This window comes from Myotis nattereri (genome assembly GCF_964212035.1).
Source record: "Myotis nattereri genome assembly, chromosome: 16".
NCBI lineage: Eukaryota > Metazoa > Chordata > Mammalia > Chiroptera > Vespertilionidae > Myotis > Myotis nattereri.
In genome coordinates this window covers 41,473,917-41,497,428 of record NC_138091.1, presented here as the reverse complement: position 1 = coordinate 41,497,428, position 23,512 = coordinate 41,473,917, and the positions used below count along the sequence as shown (strand labels likewise).

The 23,512-nt window shown below is 51.6% G+C and overlaps 3 protein-coding genes across 3 annotated transcripts; all 3 read right to left on the bottom strand.

Annotated features, from left to right (window-relative positions):
- Positions 1-38: 38 nt before the first annotated feature.
- LOC308532076 (fatty acid-binding protein 5-like) lies at positions 39-734 on the bottom strand (the record flags this gene model as incomplete). The annotated part of the gene is made up of 1 exon (XM_081109292.1): positions 39-734. One exon carries the CDS (start codon positions 732-734, stop codon positions 402-404), a length of 333 nt encoding a protein of 110 aa, XP_080965418.1. The 3' UTR covers positions 39-401.
- A 4,186-nt stretch (positions 735-4,920) lies between these two features.
- LOC308532075 (amine oxidase [copper-containing] 3-like) lies at positions 4,921-11,174 on the bottom strand (the record flags this gene model as incomplete). Its single annotated transcript, XM_081109291.1, is given in 6 exon segments — positions 4,921-5,232; positions 5,451-5,580; positions 8,125-8,410; positions 9,419-9,664; positions 9,667-11,114; positions 11,116-11,174. Coding segments are annotated over 6 exon segments (2,445 nt in total). The 3' UTR covers positions 4,921-4,956.
- Positions 11,175-17,462: 6,288 nt separating this feature from the next.
- LOC308531861 (amine oxidase [copper-containing] 3-like) lies at positions 17,463-23,334 on the bottom strand (the record flags this gene model as incomplete). The annotated part of the gene is given in 6 exon segments (XM_081108955.1): positions 17,463-17,496; positions 18,052-18,170; positions 18,174-18,446; positions 19,196-19,325; positions 20,000-20,285; positions 21,735-23,334. Coding segments are annotated over 6 exon segments (2,442 nt in total).
- Between the last annotated feature and the right edge of the window lie 178 nt (positions 23,335-23,512).

Below are 23,512 nucleotides of genomic sequence, written 5' to 3'. Positions count from 1 at the left end.
TCCAGCGGTGCAGGTTTCGTGTGGAGAGGAATTGCTTGGGCTCAGCGTGTCAGTGTTGACCCTTGGCCCCATGTCCTGGCTTAACCTGTGCAGCCAGGGTGATTTTTCACTCAGGATCTTTGGACTTTCTTCGACCTTTTTTTTTTTTTTTTTTAAGCATAAACACATTTATTTACTAACCGAAGGGTCAATCCTAATTAAACCAACACTCAGAAGTAGTTGCATATAAAATGAGTGTGACACAGAGAACTGAACACAGTAATGGGGGAGGGGGAAAGGCATGCTTGAATTGAGCTTGTTTATCCTCATGGCTAATTCCTGTCCAGAAGGATGATGGAAATTTTACTCCGCTTTCTCACAGGTCCAAGTACAGCTGACATTGTTCACGACACATTCCACCACTAACTTCCGCCTTCCAGTCTTCTGGTTCTGGCGCTTTCCTTCCCGTCCCATTCCTGGTGTTGGACCAATGCACTGTTCACAAAGTTGCAGGTGGCCTGAGTCATTGTGCCATCGGCTGTAGTTTCTTCAAACTTGTCTCTCAGGTGGCATGAGCACTGTGTCACCTTCAACGTGCTCTCAGCTTTTGCCATGAGGTTTTGGCCATCAGAGGTGATGACGCGGTCTGGCTTGGCCATGGCGCCCATTCCCACGCCTAGTTCCTTCATGTACTCGGTGAAGCCTTTGTTCTCCACGAAGAGCCATCTGCCTACCAGCTGCTGAATGGAGATCATGGTGGGCACGGGAGGCCTGTGGGCCACATAATGGGGAGGTGGAGGCAGTGAACTTGAGTTTGGTGTGTGAACCTCCACTGTAGACTTTTGTTTAAAGTACTAAGGGAGTGCTTGCTTCGGCAGCACATATACTGAAGTACAAAGGGAGCAGGGAGAACAGAGCAATGAGCAGAGAAAGGTGGGGGTGGGTGACCTTTGAGTAGGGTTTTAGGGGATGAATAAGGCATCACCAGAGGAAGAGGGAGGAAGGGGAAAGAGGAAGGACCAGAGGAAATAAGGAAGAAGGTGGATGGGCAGAGGCATGCGTGGATGGGGACAGCCTGTTTGGGGACGGGCACAGGGTCATGACAGTCTGGAGTGCAGGGCATCAAGATGGCAGGATGTGCAAACCCAGGGTGAACAACCTAATGTGCCCCAGAGAGTGGGGAGCTCGGAAAATTTACAATTCCAGTTGGCCAAGGAGAAATTATAGGAGGAGGGGGAGGGGAATGAAGGTGGGAATTTGCTTATAATGAGTCTGCTCTGGAAGTTAGATGTGAAGTCCACGGAGAGGTTGGTGTGGGTTGTATCAGGAGAGTCTGGCTGTCTCTAGGATACCGCACGATGGTTTCTTGGTGCATTAACCACAGTCCAAGGGAGGGGCCTAAATCAGAAACCAGATCCATCAAGCTCCCCAAGGGAGAGTATCTTTCAAGGAAGATCTAAATTTTTCAAAGTAATAATAAAGGCTAATCCTCATTTTATAGTAATTGTCAAGCAAAACCAATTATTATCAGAATACCCCTAGTTCATTTACACAAGAGATATAACTGGTTTGCCCGTTTCTTCCCATGACCCAGGTGTGGTGGGTAGCTGACCGGTTGAGCTGTGAATCAGAATCAGCAGTTGGTCATGAGATAGGTTTGATAGGGCCCAGTGCCTCCATCTGCATGGCTAGTGTCCTCCAGGGCTGGTCGGTACTGGCCTTGGGCCAGGTCTTCTGCTCCAGACACGGTCAGATTGGCACTTCCGGGGCAGGCTCTGTAACGCTCCTTTTCTGTGCCTCCTGATAGACACGTTCTTTATGTGTCTTACACTCTCTGGTCAGGCTCCTCTGGCCAGTTTGGAACTAAACTGCTGTCCCAGGCTTTTCTCAACCTTAGCTAGATGTTAGAATCACATGGGGAAAATTTATGCTGCTTACTGCTTACATGTATGCTCTGCCTCACCCCCAGAGATTGATTTTATTGGCCTGCGGTGCAGCCTGGGTATGTGGAGTTTTACAAGCTCCCCGGTGATTTCAGGTACAGTCCAGGTTAAGAGCTTTTGCTTTAAGGCAATGGCGCATACTTTTGCTCGGGGCCACTTGAGTGTTGATTTTGCTCATAGAAGGTCACTTACCACAGACCAGGTGCCAAGTGCTTCTCAAGCATTACGCTGTTCATTCTTTAACCAGGCCTGCTAGTCAGTGAGGAAGAACAGTAGTACAGGGGAAGGCAGTCGGGTATAATTCCACAAAGACCTGGGCTCAATCCCGGCCCCACCATGTACCAGCCAGGTGGCTTGGGGCAAGTTACCCAATTCCTGTGAATCTCAGTTTCCTCATCCGTGAAATGGGAAAAATAGTATCTGTTTCTCAAGGTGGTTGTGAGGAATAAATGAGGCAACAGATGAAAATCAGCCAGTCCAGCAGAGTCTCCGCCATACCGTCCCCCTTTCAATGGGAGAGACTGACACATCGCGTTCCTTGGGGGTCCTCAAGAAAAGGGGAGCCCCCCTCATATTCTAGTCCACAGACATAGGTCAAGGAGATGAGAAACGTGCAGTGGGAAGGTGTCTGAGACCCAGGCCCCACGGAGAATGCTATGATCTATTTCCCTTCACAGGATCCAGATGGGGTGAGGAGGAATGCTACAGAAGATGCAGACACCCACCTGAGCCCGAGTGGAGAAAACATATCAACCATCAGACACAGGCCAAGTGTTGGAGTGGGGACGTGAGGCCAGCACCACTAAGAGGCCAAGACAGGGAGCACACACTGATACTGTGTGTGTGTGATACTGTGTGTGTTCGAGGGCCCTTCAGTGGGATCTGTAGGTCTAAGGGTTCCTGAAGGGCCTACATTCCCAGGTTCTCTCTCACTTGCCAGATTCCTCCTAGAACTTTGCTGTTCGGACCCTTTGGATTTCTCTGAGCTGCGTTCCTTAAGGTCTGATTGCTTCTTTCTTGTGGCTGGAAGGATATGTTCCCAGTAGAGCCCTCCAATAGGGTTCTCTGTGCACACACTCCCTTGGGGTGGCTCCCTGGGGAGCCCCATGGCACACTCCTGGGTCAGCAGGTGAGCCACAGCAGCAGAGTCCCCCACACAGCCCAGGGCCACAGGTCCCCAATCCCCATTCCTGCACCTGGAGAAACAGGTGGAACAGCCAAGAGAAGCAACATTGGCTGCTCCACAGCGTTTGTTTTGGGGCAAGATGAAAACATTTGCACCCATCATGGTCCCAATTTCTTTAAATAAGAAAACACAAGAAAGTCAAAACGATATTTATTTGGGCTGAGAAGTAAAGAGAAACTAAATCACTGACCTGAAAAGCAAAGTGGAAAGAACCAACAACAGCAAACTAGCTCTGCCTTAACCCTTTCCCAGCTGAGCTCTTGTCTCCATATCGTGCTATTATTCTTGAATCAAGAATGCAGCTTCCACAGTGTTTAGTCTGTATGAAGGTCCCTTTGCCAGAACTCAGTTCCTTTCCAACTCACTTTTTTTTTTTTGAGGATTAACAAAAAGGAAAAGAAAGCAAGCTGTCCATATACCAATGTCTCATAAGAAGACAACCAGGGATTGTCTTTCTCTCCCACAAGATAGCCCCTGCTGTCCTAGGCTTCCCCAGCCCAGGGACAGAGGGGGACACCGGAATTGAGGGATGGGGGAGAATTGCAGGACCTGAAGCAGCAAGGAGATCCCCCCAGGACCTTAGAGGGAAGGCCGGGGAGTAGAAGCTGAAGTAGCAAGAGGAAGAGGAGGGAGAAAGAGCAGAGAAGGAATGTGCTAGGATGACAGGGAATGAAACAGAGAAGCACCTTCCCAACAGCTGGGACACAGGCCAGGAAGGGACCCTACCCGGAGGTCTTAGAGGCCTCACCTTCATATTCAAGACTCGGGCAGAGGAGGAGCTGAGCAGGCCCAACAAAGCATCCGAATGTACTTAATGCCATTGGCCTGTATATTTACTAGTAAAGATGGTCCGATGGTAAATCTTATGTTGTTATGTTTTACCACAATAACAAAGAGAAAAAGAGAGAGAGAATAAAAAGGTACAATCACTTTGGAAAGCAGTCCGGCAGCCTCCTCAAAAGGTTAAACATATGACCCAGCAATTCCACTCCCAGCTTTGTACCAGGAGAAGTGAAAACATATGCCCACATGAAAACTTGTACACAAATGTTCACAGCAGCGTTATCCATAATAACCAAAACATGGAAACAATCCACATGTCCTTGAACTGATGAATGAACATACAAAAATGTGGTAACATTCATACAATGGAATACAATTCGGCCCTCAAGGAATGAAGTCTTGTTTCATGCTACAAAGTGGATGCGCCTCAAAAACATTCTGCTGAAAGAAGCCAATCACAGAAGACTGCATGTTGTATAGATCTATTTACATGTAATGGCCAGAATATAGGCAAGTCTGTAGTGACAGAAAGCTTGGTGGTTGCCGAGAGCGGGGAAGGGTTGAAGGGAAATAGGAAGTGACTGCTTAACAGGTATGGGGTTTCTTTCTGGGGTGATGAAAATGTTCTGGAATTAGTAGTGATGGTTGCACAACTTAATGAATATTCTAAAACCCACTAAATTAGACACATTAAAAGGATAAATCTTATTGTATGTGAATGATATATAATTGTAAAAAAAAATTTAAAAAACTGTTAGAAACAAACAAAAGTCTCCTGGGAAAAAGCTAGGCCATCACTCCAGCTCCAGCTGGCCATTCCTCTCCTCTCTGGGACAGAAACCCAGCAGGTCTAGGGTCAACAAAATTGAGTCCCTGCTGTGTCAGGCATCACAGGATCAGGATGTTTCCAATAGGAGGGTGATGCAAAGAAGGGTGATGGGAGAGAGGATCTTGGGGAGGAGAGGATCTTAGTGGGAGATCAGGCTTCCTGGCCCAGTGCCCACTGCTCCCCTCTCCACACACACTGGCCCTGGGGCCCTGGACATTCCCCATCCCAGGGACTACCTAGTTGTGAGAGAAGCCCCCATGAGAGAAGGCAGGGAGGTCGGGGGCACAGTCAGCAGCCTTGCGGAGGCAAGCCAGGGGGTTGACCTCACAGGCCCCAGCATCCTGGTCCCCCTGGAAATAGATGGAGTCCGCAGAATCGGAGGAGGGGTCCTGGTCAAAGAAGTTGTAGGGTCGGAGGAAGAAGCCCACACCATTCCCCACAGTCACCGTGTTGGGAACGTCCTCTGCATGGGGGATGTGCAGGAAACCAGCTGTCACCCAGGCCACCAAGTCCTAGCCGGGGAGAAGGAAGAGGATCATGAGGCCTGGCTTTGCCAAAGACACACCCGCCTCCCACAGGAGCCTGGTATGTAAGGATTCAGTTCACCAGCCCAGGATCACTGTGAAAACGTGAAGCTTCGTTTCTTAGTGGGTTTTAAAGTCCCCGGAGGGCCCTGGCGTGGGAGAGTGAAGTGGCTCATCCTTGCTCCCGCCGCCTCCCCCAGACTAACCTGCCCTGCAACAGTTTCATTGTTGATGAAGTCAGCGAAGTCCATGGTGGGTGTCCAAGGGTCGTTCAAATTGTAGATGCTGGTGCTGCTGGGCTCCTCCTCCTTCCGCTGGGTCACGGCCAGCTGGTGCCTACAGGAGGTTGGATTAGACCCACAAGGCCATCAAACTGTCCTACTGTTTGAAGCTGCACTGAAGAGGGAACGGAAAGGAAAAATAAGCACAAAGGTCTCCGTTCACTTCCCATTCTCCCTCTCTGCCTGTCCCTCTTAGAGTTCCCACGTCCGTTCAGTAACGTGTATCTCAAACATCAACTGGCCGTTGTTCAGGCTTCAGGTCCTACTGTCGGTCCTGCATCCACCTAGATTCTAGATCAGAGCCTGGGCCCTGGATGCATGGACATGGCCTGGTTCCCATTTTAGGTCAATTTCTATATTTCAAATGCCTGGGTTTTAGGGAATACCCCCTGCCATCTGTGTTCCTCTTACTCTGGTTTTTTCCTCCAACACTTATTGCTAACATTTAAAGTTAAAGAACAGTGTAGTGAACACACATACTAGTAGACCCACAGCCCAGATTCTACCTAAACATTTTATTGTATTTGATGCCACATGTGTTGCTCCATTCTTTCATCCATTCAGTAGGCCTCATTTTAATGGATTAGAAAACTGTGGTACATCTACACGATGAAATACTATGCTGCTGTCAAAAGGAAGGAACTCTTACCATTTGCAACGGCCTGGATGGAACTGGAGAGCATTATGCTAAGTGAAATAAGCCAGTCAATGAAGGAAAAATACCACATGATCTCACTCATTCATGGATAATAGAGACCATTATAAACTTTTGAACAATAATAGATACAGAAGCAGAGCTGCCTCAAACAGATTGTCAAACTGCAGCGGGAAGGCCGGGGATGGTTGGGGGGCAGGAGGGAAGGGGGTAAGAGATCAACTGAAGGACTTGTATGCATGCATATAAGCATAACCAATGGACATAAGACACTGCGGGGTAGGGGAGGCCAGGGGATTGTCAAGGGCGGGGAAAAAAAAAAAAAGGACACATATGTAATACCCTTTGTAATACTTTAAGCAATAAAAAAAAGTAAAAAAAAATACATACTAACTACATTTATATAAGATATTAAATAGAAAAAAAAATCCTCACCCGAGGATATTTTTTCCATTGTTTTTTAAAATTATTTATTTAGTTATTTATTTTAGAGAGAGAGTGGAAGGGAGGAAGAGAAGGAGAGAGAAACATCCATGTGAGAGAGACATACGGATTGTTTGCCTCCCACACGTGTCCCTACCAGGGTTGGGGATCAAACCTGCAACCCAGGTACACACCCTTGAACTGGAATCAAATCCGAGACCCTTTCGTGTGTGGGGCCCACCCTCTAACCACTGAGCTACCGGCCAATGCACTAGGCCTCATTTTACATGGATCAAGATTGTGGCCACAGGCGTGTGCGTGCGTGTGTGTGTGTGTGTGTGTGTGTGTGTATGAGTGTGCATGTACACCCACAGGAGGCGGGAGAACCTGGGTTCCCAGCAACATGGGGCCCTTCTTACAGTCCATCGCCCCCAGCTTCCCCCTGACACCCGGCCACTCACCTCCCGCAGCTGAAGGCTCTCTCACCTCCCCCAGCTGAAGGCGCTCTCACCTCCCCCAGCTGAAGGCTCTCTCACCTCCCGCAGCTGAAGGCTCTCTCACCTCCCCCAGCTGAAGGCTCTCTCACCTCCCGCAGCTGAAGGCTCTCTCACCTCCCCCAGCTGAAGGCTCTCTCACCTCCCGCAGCTGAAGGCTCTCTCACCTCCCCCAGCTGAAGGCTCTCTCACCTCCCCCAGCTCCCCCCTGACACCCGGCCACTCACCTCCCCCAGCTGAAGGCTCTCTCACCTCCCCCAGCTGAAGGCTCTCTCACCTTCCCCAGCTGAAGGCTCTCTCACCTCCCCCAGCTGAAGGCTCTCTCACCTTCCCCAGCTGAAGGCTCTCTCACCTCCCCCAGCTGAAGGCTCTCTCACCTTCCCCAGCTGAAGGCTCTCTCACCTCCCGCAGCTGAAGGCTCTCTCACCTTCCCCAGCTGAAGGCTCTCTCACCTCCCCCAGCTGAAGGCTCTCTCACCTTCCCCAGCTGAAGGCTCTCTCACCTTCCCCAGCTGAAGGCTCTCTCACCTTCCCCAGCTGAAGGCTCTCTCACCTCCCCCAGCTGAAGGCTCTCTCACCTTCCCCAGCTGAAGGCTCTCTCACCTCCCCCAGCTGAAGGCTCTCTCACCTTCCCCAGCTGAAGGCTCTCTCACCTCCCCCAGCTGAAGGCTCTCTCACCTTCCCCAGCTGAAGGCTCTCTCACCTCCCCCAGCTGAAGGCTCTCTCACCTTCCCCAGCTGAAGGCTCTCTCACCTCCCCCAGCTGAAGGCTCTCTCACCTCCCCCAGCTGAAGGCTCTCTCACCTCCCCCAGCTGAAGGCTCTCTCACCTCCCGCAGCTGAAGGCTCTCTCACCTCCCCCAGCTGAAGGCTCTCTCACCTCCCCCAGCTGAAGGCTCTCTCACCTCCCCCAGCTGAAGGCTCTCTCACCTCCCGCAGCTGAAGGCTCTCTCACCTCCCCCAGCTGAAGGCTCTCTCACCTCCCCCAGCTGAAGGCTCTCTCACCTCCCCCAGCTGAAGGCTCTCTCACCTCCCCCAGCTGAAGGCTCTCTCCATGGAGCTGTCCTGGGGCAGCGGCTGTCCAGCAAAACTGAGCACCTGGATGCGGTAGCCCCGACGGTGACCCCACTTGTTGCTGTGGTTGCTGGCCAGGTACAGGTAGCGGGGGGTGGCACTTCCCAGGGGGAAGGTGGCCTGCTCCTCTGTCTCTAGCAGCTTCCGGGTCACCTGCAGCCTCTGCATCTGGTGCTCAGGGCTCCAGGGGACAGCCATGGGGACGAAGACCATGTCCTCAGCCCAGACCCAGTTCTCCAGTCCTGCTGGGGTGAGGGAAGGAGGAGAAAAGATGGGAGAAAGGAATGATCACCCACCTGGCTTCAGACTGGGGGCCAAAGAGAAGCCCAGAGCTGAATATGTCCTCTACTTCTCTTCCTTTTCTCCCCAAGATATTCCTGATTCAGAGATTTCGAGAAGATCTCTCTCCCCGATGTCACCTCTGGTAACAATCCCAGATGCCTTGTGACTGGGCCTCCCCTGACCTTCCTTCGAGAAGGAATGGTGGTTTACCTGAGGTTGAAACAGCCTAGCAGGCAATGTGCAGAGTCAGATCTTTCTGACTTGAGGAAGGTATTGTGTCTCATATCTGAAGCCCTCTGGCATCACCAGAACTACCGCACCATGTAAATATTAACAGTTGTAGCTCACATTTACTGAACCTGAAGGTGCTATGCATAGGCATCATGCTGAGTGCTTTACATGTACTGGTGATCTACCTGTATAACAGCCTTCTGAAGGAGGAACTACAATTGTCCCCATGTTACAGCTGGGACAACTGAGGCTTAGAGAACTTAAATAACGTGCCCTGGCTTTTCACCAAGGGGACACTGTTAGTATTGTGGCAATGCTTGAGACCCAAGTCTTCATTTGACTCTAATGCCTACACATCAGCACATGAAGGAAACCAACAACGCCTCACCACACGACAGCAGACATGTGGGCCCAAAGTTGCTGGAGCTTGGAGGTGTTTCCCATACTTTGAGGTTTGGCAAGGAATTAAGAGTAGGGCCAAAGGCAGTCAGTTCCCTGAATTTTGGAGTTTTGAATGATTTGTTAGAATGTAACTAGGTTCCATATTAGGAATCAGCTTAAATAATCTGAGACTGATCCACTAAGGGTGGAAATCTTTTAGGAATCTGATGTTTGGCACATTTACTTCATATATTTTTACATTTTTAATGTTTCAATGACAATTTTTAAAGCGAGGCATGGAGACGTCAGCCCCCTCTTCTGGAATGCCACACCCCCCTCCCCCCCGGATATCTTACCTCCTACATCCAGATCCACCTTGAAGTGGGCACTGTGGGTGTGGGCAGTGCCCAGCGTGTGCTCCCCAACCTGGTTCCCATAACTTCGGGCAGCTCCAAAGAGGAACGTTGAGCTGATGTAGCCCGTGGCATGCAATTTGACTTCTATGGCCCCGTTGGGGTGGAAGACCATATCCCACACGTAGTCGTAGTTGAGCATGGTAGACACAGACCTGACGACCAGCACTGTCTCTGCAAGGCCTCCAGAATGTGGGAGTGGATATCTGAGTGGTGTCGCCTCAGGGGTAGGCCTTGGTTCTGTACAAACACACAAAAGGCATCTTGTATCGTCTTGGGGGCTTGGGACTCCAGAAGGAAGTGCCAGTCCACGTAGGTGGCCAGGTAGGGGCAGTCCACCCCACGGGTCAGAGGTGAAGAGAAGTGGCCCAAGCCAAAGCCACCATCTGTGTACCGGCTTCGCAGAGCAGACGGTGAATTGCCACCATAGACGGTCAAGGCCTCTTGGACGCGGCCTTCATAGGCCACTCTCTCCCCTTGGAAGCGGAGGTCAAAGATCCTTGGGCCACTGAATGCTCCAAGACCAAAAGAGAAAGTCCACAATGAGGAGGCCACTCGACTCCCCTGGACACTGAAGCGGGGGCCCTCGGGATGGAACTGCAGAGGGGGAGCCGGACCCCGGGGCACCTGGGACTTCAGGGACCAGGACCCACCTGTGCCATTGTCTGGGATCGGCACCATATTCACCAGGTGGGCCTCAAACTGGTTCTCCAGCTGAGCCAGACTCTTATAGTAGCGGCCTTGAAAGAACACCTTCTGGATGGTCCAGCGGGCAGGGTCCAGAGCCTTGTGGTCTACCAGCAGCTCCAACCCCACAGGGTGCAGGAAAAAACCAGCCCCTGAGATGTTGTAGTAGAGGCCAAACCAGGTGGCCCGGTCACCTGATTGCAAACCCCGGGGGGCCGTGGTCATCGTGACTAGGTTCCTTTCTTGGCGCTTGTAGAAGCAGCAGTGGTGGAGGAGACCAGCAGCCTGGGGCAGCTCTCTGTCAAAGATCATCTGGTCTATGTCCAGGTACTCTCGGATGAGCACGGGGCGTCGGTGATAGGGCAGGGGACCCCCATGACGCTCCACAGTCACATCCCGCATGTAGGAGGGGTGTGGCAGTGGTCCCACCACCAGCTCACTCACGTTGGGCTGGGGTTGTCCGCCAAAGAAGACGATGGCCAGTGCCTCCCGGGAGGGTCGGGGGCTCCCCCTGTCCAGGTGTGCCAGGGCTGCAGCCTTGGGGGGCAGCTGCAGCTCCACGGAGAAGATGCAGTTGTCTGATGGGCGGGCCTGGGCTGCATCCACCAGACCTGGCCCCAGCTGCTGGGTCAGAAAGCTCATCACAGCCGTCAGCTCCTCTTGACTCAGGTCTGCAAACAGCTGGCTCTGGCCAGGCTGTGTCCAGTGCTGGGCACTGGGAGATATGGAGGGGCAGTGGGGAAGCTGTCCAGGTTTACATCTCCTCTCAAATCCTTCCTCACTCCCAGCTCCACCTTCACCCATACCTATCACCAAAACACTACAAAGGGGCAAAATAAGGAAGAAAGCCATGGCTAAACCTCCTGGGCTGTCTTCAGGCTCTTGAATTGGAATGAATAATGGGAAATAGAAAGATAAACAAGACCTGGGTACAGGATCAGCACCTCTTTTAGTCTCTGGAGGTTCCTTGTCTCTGGCTGGTGCTGCTGGACAAGAGGCCTGATGGGTACATTGAAGAGAATCAGCCAAGGGCAGAGGGTTGGGTTGGGGTGGAGCTAAAGCTGGAGGGAGCCAGGGGTCAGGCCAGGCTTGGGAGGTGGGGCTGTGGTAGGAACCTGGACTTTCAGTGGCCCACATAAGCCTCTGTCCTCTGTTCCAAATCAAATACTCAGGGTCAGGGTTGGGGAACAAAGTGGGGGAGGGGTTGGTTTGGGAGATAACACAGCTGGAGGGAGGAAAGAGGAAGTGAAGGGGCAGAAAGGGACTGTTCTTGGGCTCTTCCTCCGCCCTCCGGATGGAGCCTTTCTCCAGGCTACAAGGCTATAAGCGAAACACCTGCCCACACCTCTCCAGCCAGGTTCCTTCATTCCTGCCATTAGTCCATGGTGCCCTCTAGATTCTTCCTCGTCACTCTGTCACTCTCTCACTCTCTCGTGGCCCCTCCCCCCCACAACAACCAGAACCCCACTGCAGCCCCAGGGATGCTTGAGAATAATGTTGCGAACTCAAAGCACCTGGGAGGGGTGGAAGGTGGAGGCTGAGTGAGATAGGCTCTGTGAGCACCCTAAGTGCCTGGAGCATGCAGGATGCGGAGCCAGTGAAAAGCTGGAGGGGGTACAGGGGCTGCAGAGTGTAACAGAGACACCCCCTCCCTTCAACACACACCTTGAGCGGGACTGATGGGCCAGGTTAGAGGTCAGGGGGCCTGGAAAACTGGCTGTGGAATTAACCTAGCAGCCCACAACCCTCAACTCCGGGAAACCTTCCTCCAAAATGTTGCAGACTCAGAGAGAAAAGCCACCTCCATTCTTTTCCAGGTGAGGTGCCGTAGGCCCCGAGGGGAACTAGGAGAGACTGAAGGTTCAAGGGAAGGAACATGCTTCCCTCCCCAGCCTGGGGAAGAATCCTTTCCAAGCTGGACTCGTCCGGGAAGACTTTTTCCAGGAATGATGCCAGACTGAGCTTGCAGGCAGGATGCATTCTCCTGGCAGAGAATGGGAAGGACATTCCAGCCAAAGGGAACAGAAGGTGCAAAGGTACAGAAGCCTGAGACAGCCTCAGCATGGGCAGGGAATGGCCAAAAGGTCAACGTGTTTGGTGTGAAGTGGGGATGGGAAGGAGGGCAGGCACCTTGTGTGGTTCATGTTTTAAGTGTTAGTGATCTGAGGAAGACGTGAAACATCTCAGAACCCAGACATTTCAACTAGGGCAACCAGTCTCAGAAAGGTCAGATTATGCAGAAATATTTATACAACCAGTTCTATTTAGATATGGAAACGTGACAGGTTTTCCTCTCCTTTGTTCTTTATTTCTTAAAAATAATATATTTTTATTGATTTCAGAGAGGAAGGGAAAGGGAGAGAGAGATGGAAAGACCAGCGATGAGAGAAAATCCTTGGGCAGCTGCCTCCTACATGCCCTACATTGGGGATCGAGTCTGCAACCCGGGCATGTGGCCTCCCTGGGAATCGAACCATGACCTTTTAGTGTATGGGATGATGCTCCAACCAACTGAGCCACATCGGACAGTATTTATTTTTAATTTTTAAAATGTTTTAATAACATTTTGGTGAACAAACAGGAGAAAATGGGGCTTTTGCTCTAGGACAGCGGTTCTCAACCTGTGGGTCGTGACCCCTTTGGCGGTCAAGTGGCCCTTTCACAGGGCTCGCCTAAGACCATCCTGCATATCAGAGATTTACATGACGATTCATAACAGTAGCAACATTACAGTTATGAAGTAGCAACGAAAATAATTTTATGGTTGGGTCACAACATGAGGAACTGTATTTAAAGGGCCAGAAGGTTGAGAGCCACTGAACTAGGAGAAAATAGGTGTGGGTCAGCCCCTCCTCCCGTCCTTGTCTTGGCAAGTCTGGCCTCAGGGCAGTGGAAAGGTAGCAAAGTAGCAGTGGCCACTGTTAGCTGAAGACTAACCAACCATTCCCCAAAGTCCCAGATGAGTCTTTCCTAACCCTAACCCCAAGAGCTATAATTGAATTTCCTGCCAACCAGGTGAGTGAGGGCACAGAGCTGGTTATTTGTCATAGAAAAATAGAGAAACATGGCATTTCATACCCACCCCTGAGTGTTGGGGAGAAAAACTCACACCCAATATTCCCATTAACTGAGCAGTAGGATGGAACTGGAGAGCTTCTTGTAGTCAAGACAAACAATAGAGCTGCTATAACTAAGGCAGGAAGAGGTCATTGGAAATTGGCTGTGCAACCTAGAGAATTAGGGGGAGCAGAATCTAATGTTAGGCCTACCTACTCCTGGCCACCAGGCAACTGTGAGTCTGGGTCTTTCATAAGTCATGCTCTCAGCTCCCAGCTAAGATCACACTGTTCAGATTGCTAATGTTTTTTGTCCTGAGCAGTGTTACCAAACAGAGGTCAAAATATTCACTCTGGTGGAGTATCACCAAGCTATTATATGGGAAGGAGGGTAATGATGGGGGCCAGGAACCCTTTGCCTTGGCTGGTGGGGAATTAGTGTATAAAAAAGCATCACCCTGTCCTAGCCGGTTTGGATCCGTGGATAGAGCAGCGGCCTGCGGACTAAAGGGTCCAGGGTTCGATACCGGTCAAGGGCACATGCCTGCATTTCGGGCTCAATCCCCAGTAGGGGGCATGCAGGAGGCAGCCAATCAATGATTCTCTCTCATCATTGATGTTTCTATCTCCCTCTCCCTCTCCCTTCCTCTCTGAAATCAATAAAAATATATATATTTTTTAAAAAAGCATCACCCTGACCACCTTCCCTAAGTGTCTAGCTATTGCATTGTTTCCTCTGATATTGTTTCATCCTAGTCTTCCCAATCATCATGTTAAATACCCTAAAAACTTGTTGAAAAGGTGTCCCTCTTGCCATAATTGGTTTGGTTCAGTGGATAGAGCGTCGGCCTGCAGACTGAAAGGTCCCAGGTTCGATTCCAGTCAAGAGCATGTACCTTGGTTGCGGACACATCCCCAGTAGGAGGTGTGTAGGAGGCAGCTGATCAATGTTTCTCTCTCATTGATGTTTCTAACTCTCTATCCCTCTTCCTTCCTCTCTGTAAAAAAATCAATAAAATATATTTTAAGAAAAGGAAAGGTGCCCCTCTTGCAGAATTACTCAGGAGACAGAACTATACATCCTGCTCCCTCCACTAGGTTGTCTCTTTGAGTAAACTTGGCCCCCGCCTCTGGGAACGTGATGAATATGAGTTTATCCCTGGGAGCCAGAGTCCACCTCTAGCCCTCAGGTTGAGGACTGGGCCCAGAACACAGTGCCCAAGTGGAGCTGCTGCCCCAGAGGCCCTATGTGGTCAACTCACCTGCCTGGTACACCCAGGTTACACTCTGTACTGAGCTGCATTCTAGGGAGATGACTCTGGCTTGGGTAGGGGACAGACTAGAGGTGAGATCAGGTAAGAGGTAAAGGTCCAGGATGAGGCCAGTGACCTGGAGGTCAGAGAGGAAGGGATGACTCTGAGAGATGTTTAAGGGCAGAGTTTACAGGACTTGGTGCCTGATTGGGTGTGGCTGGCAGGGAGGGCACAGCATCTTACATGACACAAAGATTTCCCATTGGGTGACTGGTGAGTGGTGGGGCCTTTCACCAGAAGAAGAACAAAGAGCAGCAAGTTCCAGAGGGAAACTAACAAGTTTGCGTTTGAGGTACTCATGGGGAAGCCCCAGTATAGATGCTAAGGAAAGGAAAAGTTTATGGATCCAGAGTACAAGAGAGAGGTTCTAGGCCTGAAATATAGATTTGGGTGAGACAACAAATACTAGCAGTTATAGTAGGAGAGGCTGAGGTCACCCAGGGGGACCTCTGCAGAGAGAAGAGAGGAGGGTCAAGGAACATGCTATTCCCTGGAACGTTCTTTGTGCTCTTCTTTCTCCCCTGGCCAATTTCTACTCCTCTGCCAAGATCAGCTTAGACATCAGACCCCACAGGAAACCTGCTGTTGTCCTGCTCCCACCTCTCGTCTAATAGTCCTCATCTGTCATTGCCTCTTTACTTGCTCTTGCTCTTGGGGGCAGAAACTGTATCTTTTTTATTTATTTTTATTTTTTTAAATATATTTTATTGATTTTTTTACAGAGAGGAAGGGAGAGAGACAGAGAGTCAGAAACATTGATGAGAGAGAAACATCGATCAGCCGCCTCCTGCACATCCCCCACTGGGGATGTGCTCACAACCCAGGTACATGCCCTTGACCGGAATCGAACCTGGGATCTTTCAGTCTGCAGGCCGATGCTCTATCCACTGAGCCAAACCGGTTTTGGCAGAAACTGTATCTTTTATTCAATAATACATCCTAGTGCCTCACATGATGCCTGGCACTTAGAAGGCACTCTATACATCTTTGTTGAATGCACAGAAGAATGCTTCTGTTGCACTGGGAACTGGAGCCCTTCTCAGGGGATTCAGGAGGACAGCAGAGGCAGGTGAGCGCATCTTGTGCTCTTCACAGGGGGTTCCAGTGTCTACATTCCCGGGGATGTCCAAGTTATGCCTTCTGAGCTAAGCCCCAGGGGTCTCCTTGTCCAGCTCCTCTTAGGGCCCAAGTCCTAAAGTTCTCAGCCTTGGGGACACTATTCTTTCAGTGCTTGACACCCTCAGTCACTGTTCATTTGACCACAGGTCTGAGGCCAACACTCTAGCAGGCCTCAATGATCTAAGGAAGAGATCAGGTTGGGGCCCCAGGGCATTGCATGGGAACAAAGGCCATGCCCTCAGCCCAGACCCAGTTCTCAGGTCCTGCCAGGATAGGGGGAGTGTCATGGGGGAGGGAAGGGGGGCTGGTCCTGCAGCCCACCTGACCCCAGCTAAGCTGACACTCTCACAATCTACATGTCCACTGAGGCCTGGAGCAGGTGGTGTCATCCCTATGGTGAGATGTAGCAAGACCCAACCACAGTCACATTTTCAGATAAAAACTTGTGAGCATTTATTTACACACACTCACACACACTCTCATTGCATACAAACACTCATACTCTTTGGTCTAGAGACCATTAGGAAACTGACCATAAGAAGGAGTGATAGAAGGTAGAAACTCCTCCCCATCTACTATTCCACTGACTCAGAGGTGAACTTGGGCTTGGGGCAGGAAAGAAGGTAGCAGAAACTGATGCCTGAGCTCCCTGGATAGATCTCCCTCTGGTCATAAGCTGAGCAGCATCCAAAATCCATTCCCTACACTTCACCTCCCGGCCTGGCCTGAGCTTCCAGCAGGCAGAGGTCCCCTTCCCCACTGCTTCTTATCACTCCTCTGCTAAGAGTGATAGGGAGCAAAAGTGAGAGAAAGAACAAAAGATTTACTGAGGTTTAGCTTTTCTTCAGAGAGATACAAGCAAAAGAAGGCAAAGGAGTTACCATAAGTTTTTGGTCTCAAAAATGTAAGAAAATTGAGTCCATGGCCTCGTCCCTTAACTCATTTTACCCTCCCCTACCCCAGGCCCATTCTAAAAGACATATCAGTTTTTTAAAAAGTTATTTATTTATTAGGTCTATTTATTATTTAATTTTAACAGGTAATATAATCACATGGTTCAAAATTCAAAATGTACAAAAGGGTATACAGTGCTAAGTCCCCTCCCTCCCCTGTCCCCAACCTCCTGGTTCCCTTTCCAGAGGCAACCAGTGTTACCCATTTCTTCTGAATCTGCATACATAAGCAAATCTACATTTATATTTTTCTCCCTTCTATCAACCACAAATGGGAAGTGCACCATACACACTTCCGCACCTTGCCTTTTCATTGGGAGATTATTCCCTATTAGTATACAAAGAAATGTAGTTATATTTATAGCTCAGAGATAGATGGAGTCCACAGAATTTATTTAACCAATCCTCTAGGGAAGGATGTTTCTGTCCTTTCCAAACGCTTGCTTTTTGTATATCCGCCCCAATCCAGGCTCCTAAGGGACCAAGCCCCAGCTCCTTTGCATGCCCATATGTGGTTGAATGGCCCTGGCCAGTTAACCGCTAGAGTTCCTGGGTATTTGTGCTTCTCATCCTTGGTGCCTCCCCAGCCTCCCTTGTTGGCTGCTCCAGAAGACAGAGGTCACTGGTTCACACAACCCTGGCACAAAATGCCACTCCTTACTGCCATTGTACCCGCAAAACCACCTCAAATGCTAGCTTGAGCAGCTGCTGCCTCTATGACCATCCTCTGCTGAGAATGCAAGGCAGGGGGTATACAAATGGGCAAAAAGAACACACTCTGCCCAGGACTGGGGTGGGGGCAACTCCTACTTCCCTCTGTGACAGACATAGGGGGACAGACAGGGATTGTCCCCCCAAGCTAGATGTCCTTGCATTTTTTGACTTCCACAGGCCTAGGGCCAGGAGAGGAGACTGAAGTTGAGAAATGAGGGCTGGGAGGGAAATCCCAGAATATAAGAAAGAGTAGAAACAGGAGGAAGAGGTGGTAGGCAAGAGGAAGAGGGAAAGAAGGAGGAAGACTTGGATCAGAGAAAATATGGGCCAAGAAGCCCCTTCCAGCTCGTCCATGTATATGCACAGGCCTGGCAAGCACCCTGACCTGGGCCTCTAGGGGCCTATCTCCATTGTAGAGACCTAGCCTCATCTCACAAGGCAGGCGCTGGGGAGGTGAGGAGGAACCTGGAGACCCAAAAATATTTGGAAAAGCCAGAGAGAAAAAAGGGAGTCTTCTGGTGAAAAGCTCGACTCTCACTGCAAGCTCCTGGCTGGCCATTCCTCTCCTCCCTGGGACAGAAACCCAGCCGATCTGGTGGCAACAAAGCTGGGTCTCTCCTGCGTCCCCCCTCCCCCCTATCACCAGCATCACAAGCTCAGGATGCTCCCAGTAGAGAGTGGAAGCAAGGGAGGATGGTGGCAGGAGGTGACCTTGGGGAGGAAGAGGAAGGAACCTCAGGGATGTGAGGAAGGAGAAGAGGGCATCAGTCTGCCCAACCCAGTGCCCACTGCTCCCCCTCTCCACACACCCTGGCCCTGGGGCCCTGGACACATTCCCCATCCCAGGGACCACCTAGATATGAGAGAAGCCCCCATGAGAGAAGGCAGGGAGGTCGGGGGCACAGTCAGCAGCCTTGCGGAGGCAAGCCAGGGGGTTGACCTCACAGGCCCCAGCATCCTGGTCCCCCTGGAAATAGATGGAGTCCGCAGAATCGGAGGAGGGGTCCTGGTCAAAGAAGTTGTAGGGTCGGAGGAAGAAGCCCACACCATTCCCCACAGTCACCGTGTTGGGAACGTCCTCTGCATGGGGGATGTGCAGGAAACCAGCTGTCACCCAGGCCACCAAGTCCTAGCCGGGGAGAAGGAAGAGGATCATGAGGCCTGGCTTTGCTAAAGACCCACCTGCCTCCCACAGTAGCCTGGTATGTAAGGATTTGCCATGCCAGCCCCTATTACCTCAAAAGAATCTTAAGTCTTTAAATGTTTTTCCTACTGGTCCAGAAATCAAAGTATAGTCAAGTTCATATTCATATTGGAAACAGCACCTGCCTCCCTGACCCAGCCTGTACTCTTCTTCTCTGACATTTTCTCTCGCACCTCCATCCGTCTCTCCACCCACAGAGGAATGACGATGCCACAGGCTACATCAGCTTCTTCCCCCTTAACTCCCGGAGAGTTCCCAAACCTAACTGATGGAAGGAGGATGGAGGAGGGAAGATCGGGGTTTGGGAGGCAGAAAAGGCCAACATTTAGAAATTAATCCTTTAGTGGTCACACCAGGAATGGGTTTTAGATACACAAGATGTGGTCTGCCCTGGGTGACCTCCAGCCCTCCTGACTGCTGGAGCCTGAAAAGGACTCTGTCCACAAAGCTGAGACTCAGAGGGCTGTAGCGTCCTGAGGGTAGGCTGGGGCCTTGGCCAACAGCTGCAAATGAACTCCCAGCTCGGGAAGATTCCCTCAAGAGGTAATGATCAGATCCATGAAAGCACAGAAGACACCCCTGAGGGGACCAGATGGTTTTCAGGGGCCCCCAAGAGAAGGTAGGGCTCATCTTTGTGTCCCCACCCCTCTCACTGGCCTTCCCCATCAGCTGACCTCTCCAACAATGGTCTCGTTGTTGATGAAGTCAGTGAAGTCCACGGTGGGGGCCCAAGGATCATTCTGATTGTAGATGCTGGTGCTGCTGGGCTCTTCCTCCTTCCGCTGGGTCACAGCCAGCTGGTACCTAGGGAGGCACAGTCACTAGCCCTATCCTGTTGCCTGATTATGAGGGAAAGGAGCTGAGCATGTGGACCCCAGCTTTCCCATCTCATTCACTCAGTGACTCTGACACCACCCTGGTGAGTCATCCAGCACCTTTCCAGGGAATCCTGTTCACCCCCCTGCCATGTCACAGCATGACCCGTCCACCATACAAAAGAGGAAAAGGCTCTCAGCCCTGAGTTTGAGTCCTCCAAGGGAGGACATGCCAGTGCCCACCACATGTGCCTTTTGATAACCAGGAAATCCTTCTTGAGCTCTTCTTATTCACTTTGCATACATTTTGAACTGATTTCCAATTGCCCCTCCAATGCTCCTTTCTCTCTCATCTCCCCCAGCTTCCCTTTGACACCCGGCCACTCACCTCCCCCAGCTGAAGGCTCTCTCACCTCCCCCAGCTGAAGGCTCTCTCACCTCCCCCAGCTGAAGGCTCTCTCACCTCCCCCAGCTGAAGGCTCTCTCACCTCCCCCAGCTGATGGCTCTCTCACCTCCCCCAGCTGAAGGCTCTCTCACCTCCCCCAGCTGAAGGCTCTCTCACCTCCCCCAGCTGATGGCTCTCTCACCTCCCCCAGCTGAAGGCTCTCTCACCTCCCCCAGCTGAAGGCTCTCTCACCTTCCCCAGCTGAAGGCTCTCTCACCTTCCCCAGCTGATGGCTCTCTCCATGGAGCTGTCCTGGGGCAGCGGCTGTCCAGCAAAACTGAGCACCTGGATGCGGTAGCCCCGACGGTGACCCCACTTGTTGCTGTGGTTGCTGGCCAGGTACAGGTAGCGGGGGGTGGCACTTCCCAGGGGGAAGGTGGCCTGCTCCTCTGTCTCTAGCAGCTTCCGGGTCACCTGCAGCCTCTGTATCTGGTGCTCAGGGCTCCAGGGGACAGCCATGGGGACGAAGACCATGTCCTCAGCCCAGACCCAGTTCTCCAGTCCTGCCGGGGTGAGGGAAGGAGGAGGGAGAAAGGAATGATCACCCACCTGGCTTCAGACTGGGGGCCAAAGAGAAGCCCAGAACTGAGAGTGCCCCCTACTTTCCTTCCCTCTCCCCAAAATATCCCCAATCTTTTAGCCAAAGCTGTTGACCTATAAAATATTTTGTCAAGGATTTCATTTATTTATTATTGTTCATTCACTTATCTCATTAGTGGTGAGGCTCAGGCTCGGCCCTGGGGACACACAGATGAATAAAACATCATCCTCACCCTTTTGCTCTCACAGAGGATGCAGAAGGCAATGCCCTGACTGGCCTGCCATATGAAAGGAGTACATTCAAGATTCAAGGTTATAGGAATAGAGGTGCAGGCAGGAAAAGGGACCTTCCTGGGCAACTGTTCAGCCTGGCCTTACAGGATGTTACCAGCAGAGATGACCTAGCAGGGCCTTCTAGGCAGGAACAGGAGCCAAAGCAAAGAAGCCTGGCTATCTTGCATGGTGTGTGTGTCCAGGGACAGGATGGCTAAAGCAGTGCATAGGGAAGAATCTGAAAGGCAGGATGGAACTGCATTCTGAAGGGAAAGGCCTGATAGAAAACTCTGTGAATGGGATCCTATTTTGATGGGGAAAGTGAAACATGTATGAGGGAGCAGGGTGGCAGGTCCCTCTGGGCACAAAGTGAACCCTGGATCTGGGAGGAAGAAGAGTGGAAGCAGCAGAAAGAGATCCGGCACCACTAGGTGTATGACAGTGGGGCCCAGTGAGGAGTTTAAGATATTTCAGATGCAAAACAGGAAAAAATCTGGGGATCAGCTCAATGTGGGGAAGGAAAGTAAAAGGATAGACTCCAAGATGTCACGTTGCCTTGGCTCTCTCTGTGACCCCCAGGAACTATCTGGAATGCTCCACAGTATCCATTCTAACCCTCACACTTAAGTTCAGAGAGAGATGGAAAGCCAGGGAGAAGGAGGGTCCATCTCCCAAGGAAATGTCCAACCTGGGTGTTCCATGGCTGGCCTGCATGTGCCAGGGACTTGGCAGACTGCAAACCGATCCTCCAAAACACCAGCACCACAGGCCAGATGCAGAGAAATGAACTGAAAAACAAATGGCTGCCTCCTTGGAATGGGTTCCATGTAAACGAAAGGGTGGGAAGAGGGCCAAGGGGACCCTGTTGGCTCAGATCCTGCCTCATCCCTGAGTTTTGCCATTTCCCAAGGTTTTCTGATGCGGCCATGTGGAGGCAGGGTGTTAGCCATGCACCCAGCCAATGAGCTAAATAAAATCTAGCATCCAACTCTCTCATATCCAGCCAAGAGGAAGCATGGACCCCAAAACGACATACTCTCATATCTTCTTTTCCTGCATAATTGCCATAAATAAAAGCCAAATAGAGACAACTTTTGAACCCCCTCTTCGGAATACTTTCCCCCTCCACGATGTCTTACCTCCTACATCCAGATCCACCTTGAAGTGGGCACTGTGAGTGTGGACGGTGCCCAGCGTGTGCTCCCCAACCTGGTTCCCGTAATTTCGGGCAGCACCAAAGAAGAATGCTGAGCTGATATAGCCTGTGGCATGCACTTTGACTTCTATGGCTCCATTGGGGTGGAAGACCATATCCCACACATAGTCGTAGTTGAGCAAGGTGGATACAGATCTGAAGACCAGCACTGTCTCTGTAAGGCCCCCAAAATACTGCGAGTAGAAATCTGAATGGTGTCGCCTCAGGGGGAGACCCTGATTCTGTTCAAACACACAAAAGGCATCTCGTATCGTCTTGGGGGTTTGGGACTCCAGAAGGAAGTGCCAGTCCACGTAGGTGGCCAGGTAGGGACAGTCCACCCCACGGGTCAGGGGCGTGGCGTACTTGCCCATGCCAAAGCTGCCATCAATGTAGCGGGTTGCCATTGCTGCGGGGGAGTTTCCACCATAGATGGCTAGGGCCTCCTGGACGCTGATCTCATAAGCTAGCCGTTCTCCCTGGAAGCGGAGGTCAAAGATCCTTGGGCCACTGAATGCTCCAAGACCAAAAGAGAAAGTCCACAATGAGGAGGCCACTCGACTACCCTGGACACTGAAGCGGAGGCCCTCGGGATGGAACTGCAGAGGGGGAGCCGGACCCGGGGGCACCTGGGACTTCAGGGACCAGAACCCACCTGTGCCATTGTCCGGGATCGGCACCATATTCACCAGGTGGGCCTCAAACTGGTTCTCCAGCTGAGCCAGACTCTTATAGTAGCGGCCTTGAAAAAATACCTTCTGGATGGTCCAGCGGGCAGGGTCCAGAGCCTTGTGGTCTACCAGCAGCTCCAACCCCACGGGGTGCAGGTAAACCCCGGCACCTGAGATGTTGTAGTAGAGGCCAAACCAGGTGGCCCGGTCCCCTGATTGCAAACCCCGGGGGACTGTGGTCATCGTGACTAGGTTCCTTCCTTGGCGCTTGTAGAAGCAGCAGTGGTGGAGGAGACCAGCAGCCTGGGGCAGCTCTCTGTCAAAGATCATCTGGTCTATGTCCAGGTACTCTCGGATGAGCACGGGGCGTCGGTGATAGGGCAGGGGACCCCCATGACGCTCCACAGTCACATCCCGTATGTAGGAGGGGTGTGGCAGTGGTCCCACCACCAGCTCACTCACGTTGGGCTGGGGTTGTCCGCCAAAGAAGACGATGGCCAGTGCCTCCCGGGCAGGCGGGGGGCTCCCCCTGTCCAGGTGTGCCAGGGCTGCAGCCTTGGGGGGCAGCTGCAGCTCCACGGAGAAGATGCAGTTGTCTGATGGGAGGGCCTGGGCTGCATCCACCAGACCTGGCCCCAGCTGCTGGGTCAGAAAGTTCATCACAGCCGTCAGCTCCTCTTGACTCAGGTCTGCAAACAGCTGGCTCTGGCCAGGCTGTGTCCAGTGCTGGGCACTGGGAGATATGGAGGGGCAGTGGGGAGGCAGGCTGGGTTCACCCCCATCTCCCCCCCTGCCAGCCAGCAAGACACAAACCAAGGCAAAGATGGTGATGACCGCCAGAGTGAGGAGCACCAGGGTTGTCTTCTGGTTCATTGTCTTGTGAACGAGGAGCCGAAGATTAAACAGGAACGGAGGTGTGTATTCTCAGGTCAGCAGAAGAGGGTCTCTCTTGGCTCCTATATTGGGGGCTCCTGGACTCTGGTTTATGTTCCCAGTATCCAGAGGCACAGGAAACTGAGGGTGGGAAGGACTGGGAAGGCTGGGGATTGGG